Source organism: Somniosus microcephalus, unplaced genomic scaffold (genome assembly GCF_052327205.1).
Source record: "Somniosus microcephalus isolate GS21.2 unplaced genomic scaffold, FLI_Smic_1.0 unresolved_chr7, whole genome shotgun sequence".
Lineage (NCBI taxonomy): Eukaryota > Metazoa > Chordata > Chondrichthyes > Squaliformes > Somniosidae > Somniosus > Somniosus microcephalus.
Window position 1 is genome coordinate 37,408,107 of NW_028225185.1, and position 16,071 is coordinate 37,424,177.

The following is a 16,071-nucleotide window of genomic DNA, read 5'->3' on the forward strand; positions in this document are numbered from 1 at the left end:
GCGCGACCCTCCCTCAGTACTGTCCCTCTGACAGTGCGGCGCTCCCTCAGTACCGCCCCTCCGACAGTGAGGCGCTCCCTCAGTACCGCCCCTCCGACAGTGCGGCGCTCCCTCAGTACTGTCCCTCCGACAGTGCGGCGCTCCCTCAGTACTGTCCCTCCGACAGTGCGGCGCTCCCTCAGTACTGCCCCTCCGACAGTGCGGCGCTCCCTAAGTACTGACCCTCCGACAGTGCGGCGCTCCCTCAGTACTGCCCCTCCGACAGTGCGGCGCTCCCTCAGTACTGCCCCTCCGACAGTGCGGCGCTCCCTCAGTACCGCCCCTCTGACAGTGCGGCGCTAACTCAGTACTGTCCCTGCGACAGTGCGGCGCTCCCTCAGTACCGACAGTGCGGCGCTCCCTCAGTACAGCCCCTCCGACAGTGCGGCGCTCCCTCAGTACCGCCCCTCCGACAGTGCGGCGCTCCCTCAGTACTGCCCCTCCGACAGTGCGGCGCTCCCTCAGTACCGCCCCTCCGACAGTGCGGCGCTCCCTCAGTACCGACAGTGCGGCGCTCCGTCAGTACAGCCCCTCCGACAGTGCGGCGCTCCCTCAGTACCGCCCCTCCGACAGTGCGGCGCTCCCTCAGTACTGCCCCTCCGACAGTGCAGCGCTCCCTCAGTACCGCCCCTCCGACAGTGCGGTTCTCCCTCAGTACTACCCCTCCGACAGTGCGGTGCTCCCTCAGTACCGCCCCTCCGACAGTGCGGCGCTCCCTCAGTACCGCCCCTCCGACAGTGCGGCGCTTCCTCAGTACCGCCCCTCCGACAGTGTGGCGCTCCCTCAGTACAGCCCCTCCGACAGTGCGCGCTCCCTCAGTACCGCCCCTCCGACAGTGCGCGCTCCCTCAGTACCGCCCCTCCGACAGTCCGGCGCTCCCTCAGTACTGCCCCTCCGACAGTGCGGCGCTTCCTCAGTACTGCCCCTCCGACAGTGCGGCGCTCCCTCAGTACCGCCCCTCCGACAGTGCGCGCTCCCTCAGTACTGCCCCTCCGACAGTGCGGCGCTCCCTCAGTACCGCCCCTCCGACAGTGCGCGCTCCCTCAGTACTGCCCCTCCGACAGTGCGGCGCTCCCTCAGTACTGCCCCTCCGACAGTACGGCGCTCCCTCAGTACCGCCCCTCCGACAGTGCGGCGCTCCCTCACTACTGCCCCTCCGACAGTGCGGCGCTCCCTCAGTACTGCCCCTCCGACAGTGCGGCGCTCCCTCAGTACCGACAGTGCGGCGCTCCCTCAGTACAGCCCCTCCGACAGTGCGGCGCTCCCTCAGTACCGCCCGTCCGACAGTGCGGCGCTCCCTCAGTACCGCCCCTCCGACAGTGCGGCGCTCCCTCAGTACTGCCCCTCCGACAGTGCGGCGCTCCCTCAGTACCGTCCCTCCGACAGTGCGGTTCTCCCTCAGTACCGCCCCTCCGACAGTGCGGCGCTCCCTCAGTGCCGCCCCTCCGACAGTGCGGCGCTCCCTCAGTACCGCCCCTCCGAAAGTGCGGCGCTCCCTCAATACCGCCCCTCCGACAGTGCGCGCTCCCTCAGTACCGCCCCTCCGACAGTGCGGCGCTCCCTCAGTACCGCCCCTCCGACAGTGCGGCGCTCCCTCAGTACCGCCCCTCCGACAGTGCGCGCTCCCTCAGTACCGACAGTGCGGCGCTCCCTCAGTACTGCCCCTCCGACAGTGCGGCACTCCATCAGTACTGGCACCGTGGAGAGTTTCGGGGCTGGATTATGGGGCTCGAGTCTCTGGAGCGGGGACTTTAGGGCAAAAGTTATAATAGGACGAGGGAAGAGACAAATGCACCTTTAGAAACGGTTTGTTGCTTTGAAACATAAACAGGAAACAGGTTAACATTTGCAAAACCTCCCCCACGCTTGGTGCGTGTATTTGCACTGGTTTCCTGCTGTTCCCCTCTGACTCACTCTCTCCGTGCCATCGTCGTTGTCGAGAATTCTCCATCGCGGATCGCAACGATGTCGAATGACAAACCAGATGTGACCCCTCTGTCCTCACTGGCGGGGGACACCGCGACCAGGTTCATTGACTACTCCAAGGCAAGACTCGGCCGAACCCTGCTCCTCGAGATGGTAGGACACTGGGCGGGCAGTGGGGGAATCTCTCATAGAATTATAGAACAACACCGTGCAGAGGGAGGCCATTCGGCCCACCGTGCCTGTGAACGAGCCCTCCAATTAGTTCCACGCCCCCCTGCTTTCTCCCGATAAATAGAGAGATAGATAGAGGTAGAGAGATAGATAGAGATAGAGAGACAGAGAGAGATAGGGAGAGAGAGATAGAGAGATAGAGATAGATAGAGAGATAGATAGAGAGATAGATAGAGAGATAGAGAGAGAGATAGATAGAGAGAGAGAGATGGATAGATAGATAGAGGGATAGAGAGAGAAACAGATAGGTAGGTAGATAGATAGATAGATAGATAGATCGATCAACAAGAGCAGGTCAGAGGCTGGGTATTCTGCGGCGAGTGTCTCACCTCCCGACTCCCCAAAGCCTTTCCACCATCTACAAGGCACAAGTCAGGAGTGTGATGGAACGCTCTCCACTTGCCTGGATGAGTTGCAGCTCCGACAACACTCGAGAAGCTCGACACCATCCAAGACAAAGCAGCCCGCTTGATCGTCACCCTGTCCACCACCTTAAACATTCACTCCCTCCACCACCGGCGTACCGTGGCTGCAGTGTGGACCATCTACAAGATGCACTGCAGCAACTCGCCAAGGCTTCTTCGGCAGCACCTCCCAAACCCGCCACCTCTACCACCTAGAAGGACAAGGGCAGCAGGCGCACGGGAACACCACCACCTCCAAGTTCCCCTCCAAGTCACACACACCATCCTGACCTGGAAATATATCGGCCGTTCCTTCATCGTCGCTGGGTCAAAATCCTGGAACTCCCTCCCTAACAGCGCTGTGGGAGCACCTTCACCACACGGACTGCAGCGGTTCAAGAAGGCGGCTCACCACCACCTTCTCAAGGGGCGATTAGGGATGGGCAATAAATGCTGGGCCTTGCCAGCGACGCCCACATCTCGAGAATGAATCAAAAAATAATAACCCTTGGATTTATATAACGGCTTAACGCTTGAAGACAACCCACCCCATTTGACAGCTTTAGATAAGTACTAGGTGCCCTGTTTTTTGTGGTGTATATCAATGATTTAGACTGCAATGTAGGGGGCATGATTAAGAAGTTTGCAGATGATACTAAAATTGGCCGTGTGGTTGATACTGAAGAAGGAAGCTGTAGACCGCAGGAAGATATCAATGGACTGGTCAGGTGGGTAGAACAGTGGCAAATGGAATTCAATCCGGAGAAGTGTGAGGTAACGCATTTGGGGAGGGCTAACAAGGAAAGAGAATACATAATAAATGGTAGGACACTGAGTAGTGTAGAGGACCAGGGGGACCTTGGAGTGCATGTTCACAGATCCCTGATGGTAGCAGGCCAGGTAGATAAGGTGGTTAAGAACGCAGACGGAATACTTGCCTTTATTAGCCGTGGCACAGAATACAAGAGCAGGGAGGTTATGCTTCAACTGTATAAAACACTAGTTAGGCCGCAGCTAGAGCACGGCGTGCAGTTCTGGTCACCACATTACAGGAAGGATGTGATCGCTCTGGAGAGGGTGCGGAGGAGATTTACGAGGATGTTGCCTGGGCTGGGGAATTTTAGCGATGAGGAAGGATTGGAGAGGCTGGGGTTGTTTTCTTTGGAACAGAGGAGGCTATGGGGAGATTTAATTGAGGTGTATAAAATGATGAGGGGGCCCTGGATAGAGTGGATCCTTCCTGTGATGTGGTGACCAGACTGCACGCCGTGCTCTAGCTGCGGCCTAACTAGTGTTTTATACAGTTGAAGCATAACCTCCCTGCTCTTGTATTCTATGCCACGGCTAATAAAGGCCAGTATTCCGTATGCCTTCTTAACCACCTTATCTACCTGTCCTGCTACCTTCAGGGATCTGTGGACATGCACTCCAAGGTCCCTTTGTTCCTCTCCACTACTCAGTGTCCGACCATTTATTATGTATTCCCTTTCCTTGTTAGCCCTCCCCAAATATGTTACCTCACACTTCTCCGGATTGAATTCCATTTGCCACTGTTCTGCCCACCTGACCAGTCCACTGATATCTTCCTGCAGTCTGCAGCTTTCTTCCTCACTACCAACCTTAGCTGTCAAATGGGGTGGGTTGTCTTCAAGCGTTAAGCCGTTATATAAATCCAAGGGTTATTATTTTTTGATTCATTCTCGAGATGTGGGCGTCGCTGGCAAGGCCCAGCATTTATTGCCCATCCCGAATCGCCCCTTGAGAAGGTGGTGGTGAGCCGCCTTCTTGAACCGCTGCAGTCCGTGTGGTGAAGGTGCTCCCACAGCGCTGTTAGGGAGGGAGTTCCTGGATTTTGACCCAGCGACGAAGAAGGAACGGCCGATATATTTCCAAGTCGGGATGGTGTGTGTGACGTACATAGAAACATAGAAACATAGAAGATAGGAGCAGGAGTAGGCCATTCGGCCCCTCGAGCCTGCTCCGCCATTCAACGAGATCATGGCTGATCATCCAAACCCTAGCACCCGGTCCCTACACCGACAGCCATCCCACCCAAGCCCTATCCCCGTAACCCCACGTATTTAATCCCCCTAACACTAAGGGTCAATTTATCATGGCCAATCAACCTAACCCGCACATCTTTGGACTGTGGGAGGAAACCGGAGCACCCGGAGAAAACCCACGCAAACACGGGGAGAATGTGCAAACTCCACACAGACAGTCACCCGAGGCCGGATTCGAACCCGGGTCCCTGGCACTGTGAGGCAACAGTGCTAACCACTATGCCACCGTGCTGCCCACTGGAGGGGAACTTGGAGATGGTGGTGTTCCCGTGCGCCTGCTGCCCTTGTCCTTCTAGGCGGAAGAGGTGGCGGGTTTGGGAGGTGCTGCCGAAGAAGCCTTGGCGAGTTGCTGCAGTGCATCTTGTAGATGGTCCACACTGCAGCCACGGTGCGCCGGTGGTGGAGGGAGGGAATGTTTAAGGTGGTGGGATGGGGTGCCGATCAAGCGGGCTGCTTTGTCCTGGATGGTGTCGAGCTTCTCGAGTGTTGTCGGAGCTGCAACTCATCCAGGCAAGTGGAGAGTGTTCCATCTCACTCCTGACTTGTGCCTTGTAGATGGTGGAAAGGCTTTGGGGATACCAGGGCTGAAAGAGATCTCGCAGGGTCCTTGAATTGTTGGACTGCCCCTCCCATCCCCTTCACTCTCCCCTTCATTCCACAATCTGCAGCCTTTCAAAACCCAAGCAAGGTTCCACCTAACACCTACACCTTGACTTTCCATGTAGGTCAAATCCACTTCTCCCACCCTTTCTGGTGTCCAGCACTGTTGGCCTCGATCTTTCAACCTTCAATTTCAGCTCTTTCAAAACTGCCCCGTGTCCTAACTCGCACCGAGTCCCGTTCACCCTCTCCCCTGTGCTCGCTGACCTACATTGACTCCCGCTTCACCAACACCTCAATTTTAAAAACTCTCATCCTCGAGTTCCAATCCCTCCGTGGCCTCCTCGCCCCCCCCTCCCTATCTCTGTAACATCCTCCAGCCCCTACAACCCCTCCGAGATCAAGGTGCGCAAAATTATGAGGGGCGTAGATAGAAAGGAACTTTTCCCCTTACTGGAGGGGTCAATAACCAGGGAGGCATAGTTTCAAGGTAAGGGGCAGGAGGTTTAGAGGGGATTTGAGGAAAAACTTTTTCACCCAGAGGGTGGTTGGAATCTGGAACTCACTGCCTGAAAGGGTCGTAGAGGCAGGAACCCTCACAACATTCAAGAAGCATTTAGATGAGCACTTGAGATGCCATAGCATACAAGGCTACGGACCAAGTGCTGGAAAATGGGATTAGAATAGACAGGGCTTGATGGCCGGCGCGGACACGATGGGCCAAAGGGCCTCTTTCTGTGCTGTATAACTCAATGACTCTATCTCCGCGCTCCTCCAATTCTGGACTCTCGCGCATCCCCCGATTTCCATCACTCCGCCATTGGCGACCGCGCCAGGGCCCCCGAGCTCTGGAATTCCCTCCCTAAACCTCTCCGCCCCTCTCTCCCCCTTTAAGATGTTCCTTAAAACCGACCTCTTTGACCAAGCTTTTACACAGGATTACATCGGATATACGGCACAGAAAGAGGCCATTCGGCCCAAACTGTCCATGCCGATGTCCATGCTCCACTCGAGCCTCCTTCCGTCTTTCCTCCTCTAACTCTATCAGCGTAACCCTCTATTCCTTTCCCCCCCATGTGTTTATCCAGCCTCCCCTTAAAGGCATCGATACTATTCGCCTCGACCACTCCCTGTGGTAGCGAGTTCCACATTCTCACCACTCTCTGGGGAAAGAAGCTTTTTCTGAATTCCCTATTGGATTTCTTGGTGACTATCTTATATTGATGGCCTCTAGTTATGCTCTTCCCCACAAGTGGAAACACTCTCTCTGTATCCGCTCTATCAAAACCTTTCATCATTTTAAAGACCTCTATTAGGTCACCCATCAGTCTTCTGTTTTCAAGAGAAAAGAGACCCAGCCTGTTCATCCTTTCCTGATATGTATACCCTCGCATTTCTGGTATCATCCTTGTAAATCTCCTCTGCACCCTCTCCAGTGCCTCTATATCCTTTTTATAATATGGCGACCAGAACTGTCCGCAGTGCTCCAAGTGTGGTCTAACCAAGGTTCAATACAGGTTTAGCATAACTTCCCGACTTTTCAATTCTATCCCTCTAGAAATAATCCCTAGTGCTTGGTTTGCTTTTTTTATGGCCTTGCTAACCTGTGTCGCAACTTTTTAGTGATTTGTGTATTTGTACTCCGAGATCCCTTTGTTCCTCTACCCCACCCAGACTCGCACCCTCCAAGTGATAAGTGACCTCCCCATTCTTCACACCGAAATGTAACACCTCACATTTATCTGTGTTGAACTTCATTTGCCAATTATATGCCCGCAGCAGGCGGTTAAGAAGGCAAATGGTATGTTGGCCTTCATAGCGAGAGGATTCGAGTACAGGAACAAGGATGTCTTGCTGCAGTTGTACAGGGCTTTGGTGAGACCACACCTTGAGTATTGTGTGCAGTTTTGGTCGCCTTATCTGAGGAAGGATGTTCTTGCCATGGAGGGAGTGCAACGAAGATTCACCAGACTGATACCTGGGATGGCAGGAATGATGTATGAGGAGAGATTGGGTCGATTGGGCTTATACTCGGTGGAGTTTAGAAGAATAAGAGGGGATCTCATTGAAACTTATAGAATTCTAACAGGACTGGACAGACTAGATGCAGGAAGGATGTTCCCGATGGTCGGGGGAGTCCAGAACCAGGGGTCACAGTCTAAGGATAAGGGGTAAGCCATTTAGGACTGAGATGAGGAGGAATTTCTTCACCCAGAGAGTGGTGAACCTGTGGAATTCTCTACCACACAAGGCAGTTGAGGCCAATTCATTAAATATATTCAAGAAGGAGTTGGATATATTTCTTAAGGCTAAAGGGATCAAGGGATATGGGGAGAAAGCAGGGACAGGGTACTGAATTTGGATGATCAGCCATGATCTGATTAAATGGCGGAGCAGGCTCGAGGGGCCGAATGGCCTCCTCCTGCTCCTATCTTCTATGTTTGTATTTGGCAAGTTTATTAATGTCCTCCTGTAATTTGTTGCAGTACTCCTCAGCTTTTGATCACCTGTCCCTGATATCTCCTTATGTGGCTCGGGGTCAAATTTTGTTTGATAATCGCTCCTGTGAAGCACCTTGGGACGTTTTACAACGTTAAAGGCGCCAGATAAATGCAGGTTGTTGTTGTTGTCACCCGTGCTTGTAAATAAACACCAAGTGTTGTCTCCATAAAGCTAGGCTGACACTCCAGCGCAGTGCTGAGGGAACGCCGCACTGTCGGAGGGGCAGTACTGAGGGAGCGCCGCACTGTCGGAGGGGCAGTACTGAGGGAGCGCCGCACTGTCGGAGGGGCAGTACTGAGGGAGCGCGCGCTGTCGGAGGGGCAGTACTGAGGGAGCGCCGCACTGTCAGAGGGGCGGTACTGAGGGAACGTGACACTATCGGAGGGGCGGTACTGAGGGAGCGCCGCACTGTCGGAGGGGCGGTACTGAGAGAGCGCCGCACTGTCGGAGGGGCGGTACTGAGGGAGTGCCGCACTGTCGGAGGGGCAGTACTGAGGGGGCGCCGCACTGTCGGAGGGGCGGTGCTGAGGGAACGCCGCACTGTCGGAGGGGCGGTACTGAGGGAGCGCCGCACTGTCGGAGGTGCGGTATTGAGGGAGCGCCGCACTGTCGGAGGGGCGGTACTGAGGGAGCGCGGCACTGTCGGAGGGGCAGTACTGAGGGAGCACCGCACTGTCGGAGGGGCAGTACTGAGGGAGCGCCGCACTGTCGGAGGGGCGGTACTGAGGGAGCGCCGCACTGTCGGAGGTGCGGTACTGAGGGAACGCCGCACTGTCGGAGGGGCAGTACTGAGGGAGCGCCGCACTGTCGGAGGGGCGGTACTGAGGGAGCGCCGCACTGTCGGAGGGGCGGTACTGAGGGAGCGCCGCACTGTCGGAGGGGCGGTACTGAGGGAGCGCCGCACTGTCGGAGGGGTGGTACTGAGGGAGCGCCGCACTGTCGGAGGGGCGGTACTGAGGGATCGCCGCACTGTCGCAGGGGTGGTACTGTGGGAGCGCCGCACTGTCGGAGGGGTGGTACTGAGGGATCGCCGCACTGTCGGAGGGGCGGTACTGAGGGAGCGTCGCACTGTCGGAGAGGCGGTACTGAGGGAGCGCCGCACTGTCGGAGGGGCAGTACTGAGTGAGCGTCGCACTGTCGGAGGGGCGGTACTGAGGGAGCGCCGCACTGTCGGAGGGGCAGTACTGAGTGAGCGCCGCACTGTCGGAGGGGCGGTACTGAGGGAGCGCCGCACTGTCGGAGGGGCAGTACTGAGGGAGCGCCGCACTGTCGGAGGGGCAGTACTGAGGGAGCGCCGCACTGTCGGGTGGGCGGTACTGAGGGAGCGCCGCACTGTCGGAGGGGCGGTACTGAGCGAGCGCCGCACTGTCGGAGGGGCGGTACTGAGGGAGCGCCGCAATGTCGGAGGGGCGGTACTGAGGGAGCGCCGCAGTGTCGGAGGGGCGGTACTGAGGGAGCGCCGCAATGTCGGAGGGGCGGTACTGAGGGAGCGCCGCAATGTCGGAGGGGCGGTACTGAGGGAGCGCCGCACTGTCGGAGGGGCGGTGCTGAGGGAGCGCTGCACTGTCGGAGGGGCGGTACTGAGGGAGCGCCGCACTGTCGGAGGGGCGGTACTGAGGGAGCGCCACACTGTTGGAGGGGCGGTACTGAGGGAGCGCCGCACTGTCGGAGGGGCGGTACTGAGGGAGCGCCGCACTGTCGGAGGGGCGGTACTGAGGGAGCGCCGCACTGTCGGAGGGGCGGTACTGAGGGAGTGCCACACTGTCGGAGAGGCGGTACTGAGGGAGCGCCGCACTGTCGGAGGGGCAGTACAGAGGGAGCACCGCACTGTCGGAGGGGCGGTACTGAGGAAGCGCCGCACTGTCGGAGGGGCAGTACTGAGGGAGCGCCGCACTGTCGGAGGGGTGGTACTGAGGGAGCGCCGCACTGTCGGAGAGGCGGTACTGAGGGAGCACCGCACTGTCGGAGGGGCGGTACTGAGGGAGCGCCGCACTGTCGAAGGGGCGGTACTGAGGGAGCGCCGCACTGTCGGAGGGGCGGTACTGAGGGAGCGCCGCACTGTCGGAGGGGCGGTACTGAGGGAGCGCCGCACTGTCGGAGGGGCGGTACTGAGGGAGTGCCACACTGTCGGAGAGGCGGTACTGAGGGAGCGCCGCACTGTCGGAGGGGCAGTACTGAGGGAGCGTCGCACTGTCGGAGGGGCGGTACTGAGGAAGCGCCGCACTGTCGGAGGGGCGGTACTGAGGGAGCGCCGCACTGTCGGAGTGGCGGTACTAAAGGAGCGCCGCACTGTCGGAGGGGCAGTACTGACGGAGCGCCGCTCTGTCGGAGGGGCAGTACTGAGGGAGCGCCGCACTGTCGGAGGGGCAGTACTGAGGGAGCGCCGCACTGTCGGAGGGGCAGTACTGAGGGAGCGCCGCACTGTCGGAGGGGCGGTACTGAGGGAGCGCCGCACTGTCGGAGGGGCAGTACTGATGGAGTGCTGCACTGTCGGAGTGGCGGTACTAAAGGAGCGCCGCACTGTCGGAGGGGCAGTACTGACGGAGCGCCGCTCTGTCGGAGGGGCAGTACTGAGGGAGCGCCGCACTGTCGGAGGGGCAGTACTGAGGCAGCGCCGCACTGTCAGAGGGGCGGTACTGAGGGAGCGCCGCACTGTCGGAGCGGCGGTACTGAGGGAGCGCCGCACAGTCGGAGGGGCGGTACTGAGGGAGGGCCGCACTGTCGGAGGGACGGTACTGAGGGAGCGCCGCAATGTCGGAGGGGCAGTACTGAGGGAGTGTCGCACTGTCGGAGGGGCGGTACTGAGGGAGCGCCGCACTGTCGGAGGGGTGGTACTGAGGGAGCGCCGCACTGTCGGAGGGGCGGTACTGAGGGAGCGCCGCACTGTCGGAGGGGCGGTACTGAGGGAGCGCCGCACTGTCGGAGGGGGCTACTGAGGGAGTGCAGCACTGTCGGAGGGGCAGTACTGAGGGAGCGCCGCACTGTCGGAGGGGCAGTACTGAGGGAGCGCCGCACTGTCGGAGGGGCAGTACTGAGGGAGTGTCGCACTGTCGGAGGGGCAGTACTGAGGGAGCGCCGCACTGTCGGAGGGGTGGTACTGAGGGAGCGCCGCACTGTCGGTGGGGCGGTACTGAGGGAGCGCCGCACTGTCGGAGGGGCGGTACTGAGGGAGCGCCGCACTGTCGGAGGGGCAGTACTGAGGGAGCGCCGCACTGTCGGAGGTGCCGCCTTTCGGATGAGACGTTAAACCCGAGGCCCTCGTCTGCCCTCTCAGGTGGATGTAAAAGATCCCACGGCCACTATCGGAAGAAGAGCAGGGGGGAGTTCTCCCCGGTGTCCTGGGGCCAATATTTATCCCTCAACCAACATCACTAAAAAACAGATGATCTGGTCATTTATCACATTGTCTGTTTGTGGGAGCTTGCTGTGCACAAATTGGCTGCCGCATTTCCCACATTACAACAGTGACCACACTTCAAAAAAAGTCCTTCATTGGCTGTGAAGAGCTTTGGGACGTCCTGAGTTGGGGAAAGGCGCTGGAGAGATGGGAGTCCGTCTTTCCTTTCTCTGATTGGACTCTGTCTTGTTCCCTCTTCCTCCTCCATTGGCAGGTCCTCAGCCTCGTCGCTACCATCTGCTTGCTGTCCTCGAATTACGGCGGCTACGCGGCCTGCCCGCTGATCGAGATGGTGTTCGCGGGGATCTTCTACTGGGTCTACATGAACGGCTACGAGCGGACAATCACCTCTCTCAACTGGACCTGGACCGTGAGTCAAACCCACGGGACGGGGGGGGGGGGTGGCAGGGGCTCATAAGAACATTAGAACATACGAAACAGGAGCAGGAGTCGGCCATTCGGCCCCTCGAGCCTGCTCCGCCATTCAATAAGATCATTGGCTGATCATCGACCTCAACTCCACTTTCCCGCCCGATCTCCATATCCCTTGATTCCCTTAATATTCAAATCTCTCGATCTCAGCCTTGAATAGACTCAACGACTGAGCCTCCACAGCCCTCTGGGGCAGAGAATTCCAAAGATTCACCGCCCTCTGAGTGAAGAAATTCCTCCTCATCTCAGTCCTAAATGGCCGAGCCCTTATCCTGAGACTGTGACCCCTGGTTCTAGATGTTGTGTTTTGAGTTTTGCTTCAATGAAGTTTGTCCCAATGCCCGGGTGTTACCTGAAGTGGGTGCTGGGGGGCTCGGTTTTACTTTGTCTTTCACTTTCAGTTTCGGGCTCTGCCATGCAGACAATGTGCTGTAATGTCCACCCACTTACTCAGTAAATAGTAAAAGGTTCATTCCGTCTCCTCTATTCATTACTGTTCGGTCAAGATGCAATACTGGTGACGAGACGGCTGTTGAACCCTCTAGAAGGACGGAGATAGACATGCGAACCTACAGCCGTGATATTGGAAATTGCGACGAGCGGGCCACTCAGCTAGCAACATCAACGGCATTTTGATAGTTGGCTAGCTGTGACGTAGACGGCGGACAGAGTATTGTGCGGGCCAGGCAACTACCGTGAGTGTAGCTACCGTAACTCTGGCCGGAGGAGAAAAAGAATTTTTTTTAAAAGAAAAAAGTCCGTGGATCTTAAAGGGACAGTGCACATTAAAACTATGACGACCTTGGGACGTATTGAAGAGTTCTCTGGGGATAAGGACAGTTCATGGGAGGAATACGCAGAAAGACTGGGGTGTTTCTTATGCAATACTAGACTCCCCAGCCAGGGGGGAAACAGCCTCTCAGCATCTACCCTGTCAATCCCCCTCAGAATCTTATATGTTTCAATGAGATCACCTCTCATTCTTCTAAACTCTAGAGAATATCGGCCCAATCTACTCAATCTCTCCTCATAGGGCAATCCCCCCATCCCAGGGATCAGTCTGGTGAACCTTCGCTGCACTCCCTCTATGGCAAGTATATCCTTCCTTAGGTAAGGAGACCAGAACTGTGCACAATACTCCAGGTGTGGTCTCACCAAGGCCCTGTACAATTGTAGCAAGACTTCCTCACTCTTATACTCCAACCCCCTTTGCAATAAAGGCCAACAGGTCATTTGCCTTCCTTATTGCTTGCTCGACCTGTATGCTCGCTTTCTGTGTTTCTTGTACGAGGACACCCAAATCTCTCTGAACACCAACATTTGAAAGTTTCTCACCATTTAAAAAATATTCTGTTTTTCTATTCTTCCTACCAAAGTGAATAACCTCACATTTCCCTACATTATACTCCATCTGCCACCTTACTGCCCACTCACTTAGTCTATCTATATCCCTTTGCAGACTTTGTGTTCTCCTCACAGCTTACTGTCCCACCTAGCTTTGTATCATCAGCAGACTTGAATACATTACACTCAGTCCCTTCATCTAGGTCATTAATATAGATGGTAAATAGCTGAGGCCCCAACACTGATCCTTGGTGCACCCCACTAGTTACTGTGGTAAACCACTGTTTGTATTCCACTGTGTACATGCCTGGACATGCCTCGGCTGACTCCTCCCACAAGTCCTAGTATAAAGGTGACTGCTCCCCAGCCCCTTTGTATTCTGGACCGGTCGACCACTCGAGGCAGACCTTCATTCTTTTGTTAATAAAAGCCTTTAGTTACTCTCTTAACTCTCAGTCTTTTATGAGTAATTGATAGCGCATCAGTTACAGCCTGCCAACCTGAAAAAGACCCGTTTATCCAGCACGGTGGCATAGTGGTTAGCACTGTTGCCTCACAGCGCCAGGGACCCGGGTTCGAATCCGGCCTCGGGCGACTGTCTGTGTGGAGTTTGCACATTCTCCCCGTGTTTGCGTGGGTTTCCTCCGGGTGCTCCGGTTTCCTCCCACACTCCAAAGATGTGCGGGTTAGGTTGATTGGCTATGATAAATTGACCCTTAGTGTTAGGGGGATTAAATACGTGGGGTTACGGGGATAGGGTGGGATATGTGTTGGTGTAGGTGTTACGGGGATCGGGTGGGATATGTGTCGGTGCAGGTTCGATGGGCTGAAATGGCCTCTATCTGCACTGTGGGGTTTCTGTGTTTCTGTGTGTGACTCTCTGTTTTCTGTCTGTTAACTAATCCTCTATCCATGCTATTATATTACCCCCAACCCCTAATCTTGTGTAATAATCTTTTATGCAACACCTTATCGATTGCCTTTTGGAAATCCAAATATACTACATCCACTGGTTCCCCTTTATCTACCCTGCTAGGTACATCCTCAAAAAACTCTAATAAATTTGTCAAACACGATTTCCCTTTCATAAAACCCTGTTGACTCAGCCTAATCATGTTATGATTTTCTAAGTGACTTGATACCACTTCCTTAACAATGGATTCCAGCATTTTCCCAATGAACTGTACGCAGTGCGGTCTAGCCAAGGTTCGATACAGGTTTAGCATAACTTCCCTACTTTTCAACTCTATCCCTCTAGAAATAATCCCTAGTGCTTGGTTTGCTTTTTTTTATGGCCTTGCTAACCTGTGTCGCAACTTTTAGTGATTTGTGTATTTGTACTCGGAGATCCCTTTGTTCCTCTACCCCACCTAGACTCACACCCTTCTTCTTCTTCTTAGGCAGTCCCTTGGAACCGAGGATGACTTGCTTCCACACTAACAATGAGTTCTCAGGTGACTGATGAGTCCAATGCGGGACCTACAGTCTCTGTCACAGGTGGGGCAGACGGTGGTTGAAGGGGCGGGTGGGTGTGGGGTGCTTGGGTTGACGTGCGCTCCTTGCGCTGACTGCGCTTGGCTTCCGCTTGCTCCCGGCGAAGAGACTCGAGGTGTTCGGCGCCTTCCCGGATGCTTCTCCTCCACTTTGTGCGGTCTTGGGCCAGGGATTCCCAGGTGTCGGTGGTGGGGGATGTTGCATTTTTTCAAGGAGGCTTTGAGGGTGTCCTTGAAGCGTTTCCTTTGCCCACCTGGGGCTCCCTTGCCGTGCCGGAGCTCCGAGTAGAGCGTTTGTTTTGGGAGTCTCGTATTGGGCATGCGGACAATGTGACCCGTCCATCGGAGCTGATCGAGCGCGGTCAACGCTTCGATGCTGGGGATGTTGGCCTGAGCGAGAACACTGACGTTGGTGCGCCTATCCTGCCAATGGATTTGCAGGATCTTGCGGAGGCAGCGTTGGTGGTACCTCTCCAGTGCTTTGAGGCGCCTGCTGTACATGGTCCATGTCTCTGAGGCATACAGCAGGGCGGGTATCACTGCTGCTCTGTAGACCCACAGACTCGCACCCTCCCAGTGATATGTGACCTCCCCATTCCTTGTACCAAAATGTAACACCTCACATTTATCTGTGTTGAACTTCATTTGCCAATTGGCCTTCGTAGCGAGAGGGTTTGAGTACAGGAACAAGGATGTCTTGATGCAGTTGTACAGGGCCTTGGTGAGACCACATCTTGAGTATTGTGTGCAGTTTTGGTCACCTTATCTGAGGAAGGATGTTCTTGCCATGGAGGGAGTGCAGCGAAGATTCACCAGGCTGATACCTGGGATGGCAGGAACGACATATGAGGAGTGATTGGGTCGATTGGGCTTGTACTCGCTGGAGTTTAGAAGAATGAGAGGGGATATCATTGAAACTTATAAAATTCTGACAGGATTGGACAGGAAGGATATTCCCGATGGTCGGGGAGTCCAGAACCAGGGCTCACAGTCTAAGGATAAGGGGTAAGCCATTTTGGACAGAAATGAGGAGGAATTTCTTCACCCAGAGAGTGGTGAACCTGTGGAATTCTCTACCACAGAAGGCAGCAGAGGCCAATTCATTAAAAATATTCAAGAAGGAGTAGGATATATTTCTTAAGGCTAAAGGGATCAAGCGGTATGGGGAGAAAGCAGGGACAGGGTACTGAATTTGGATGATCAGCCATGATCTCATTAAATGGCGGAGCAGGCTCGAGGGGCCGAATGGCCTCCTCCTGCTCCTATCTTCTATGTTTCCATGATTCTATATTATATGCCCATTCTGTAAGTTTTTAATGTCCTCCTGAGGATTGGTTAACGGACTGAAGGGATGCCACCTCTGGCCGGGGCCTGTCCCTGCAGTTTACGTCACATGACCTCCATAAGCCAACCCCCGCCCCCCCCACCCTCCTGCCATTGCCCCATCCTCGCGGCCAATCGGAAAGCAGACAGCCCGATTCTCGACGTGTCAGTCAAACATCCTTCGCCCGCTCGCCCCGCCCCGCCGCGAACCCGTCTCTAATATGTGTGTGACGCGTAAACGAAAGAGTTCGACGGGAAATTTCAAAAGAAACACCATTCTGTCTCAAACTGCCCCCCACCAAATGGACTTTCTTCCC

The 16,071-nt window shown here is 55.7% G+C and overlaps 1 protein-coding gene across 2 annotated transcripts in view; it reads left to right on the forward strand.

Annotated features, from left to right (window-relative positions):
* The first annotated feature begins 1,948 nt into the window (after positions 1 to 1,948).
* LOC147086805 (proteolipid protein 2-like) overlaps positions 1,949 to 16,071 on the forward strand; it is a 37,700-nt gene continuing 23,577 nt past the window's right edge. For both annotated transcript variants that reach the window (XM_085978982.1, XM_085978981.1), the window contains exons 1-2: positions 1,949 to 2,118; positions 11,377 to 11,532. In XM_085978982.1, the coding sequence (XP_085835108.1) occupies positions 2,005 to 2,118; positions 11,377 to 11,532 (270 nt within the window). In that variant the 5' untranslated portion in view covers positions 1,949 to 2,004. The remainder of the gene's footprint in view (positions 2,119 to 11,376; positions 11,533 to 16,071) is intronic.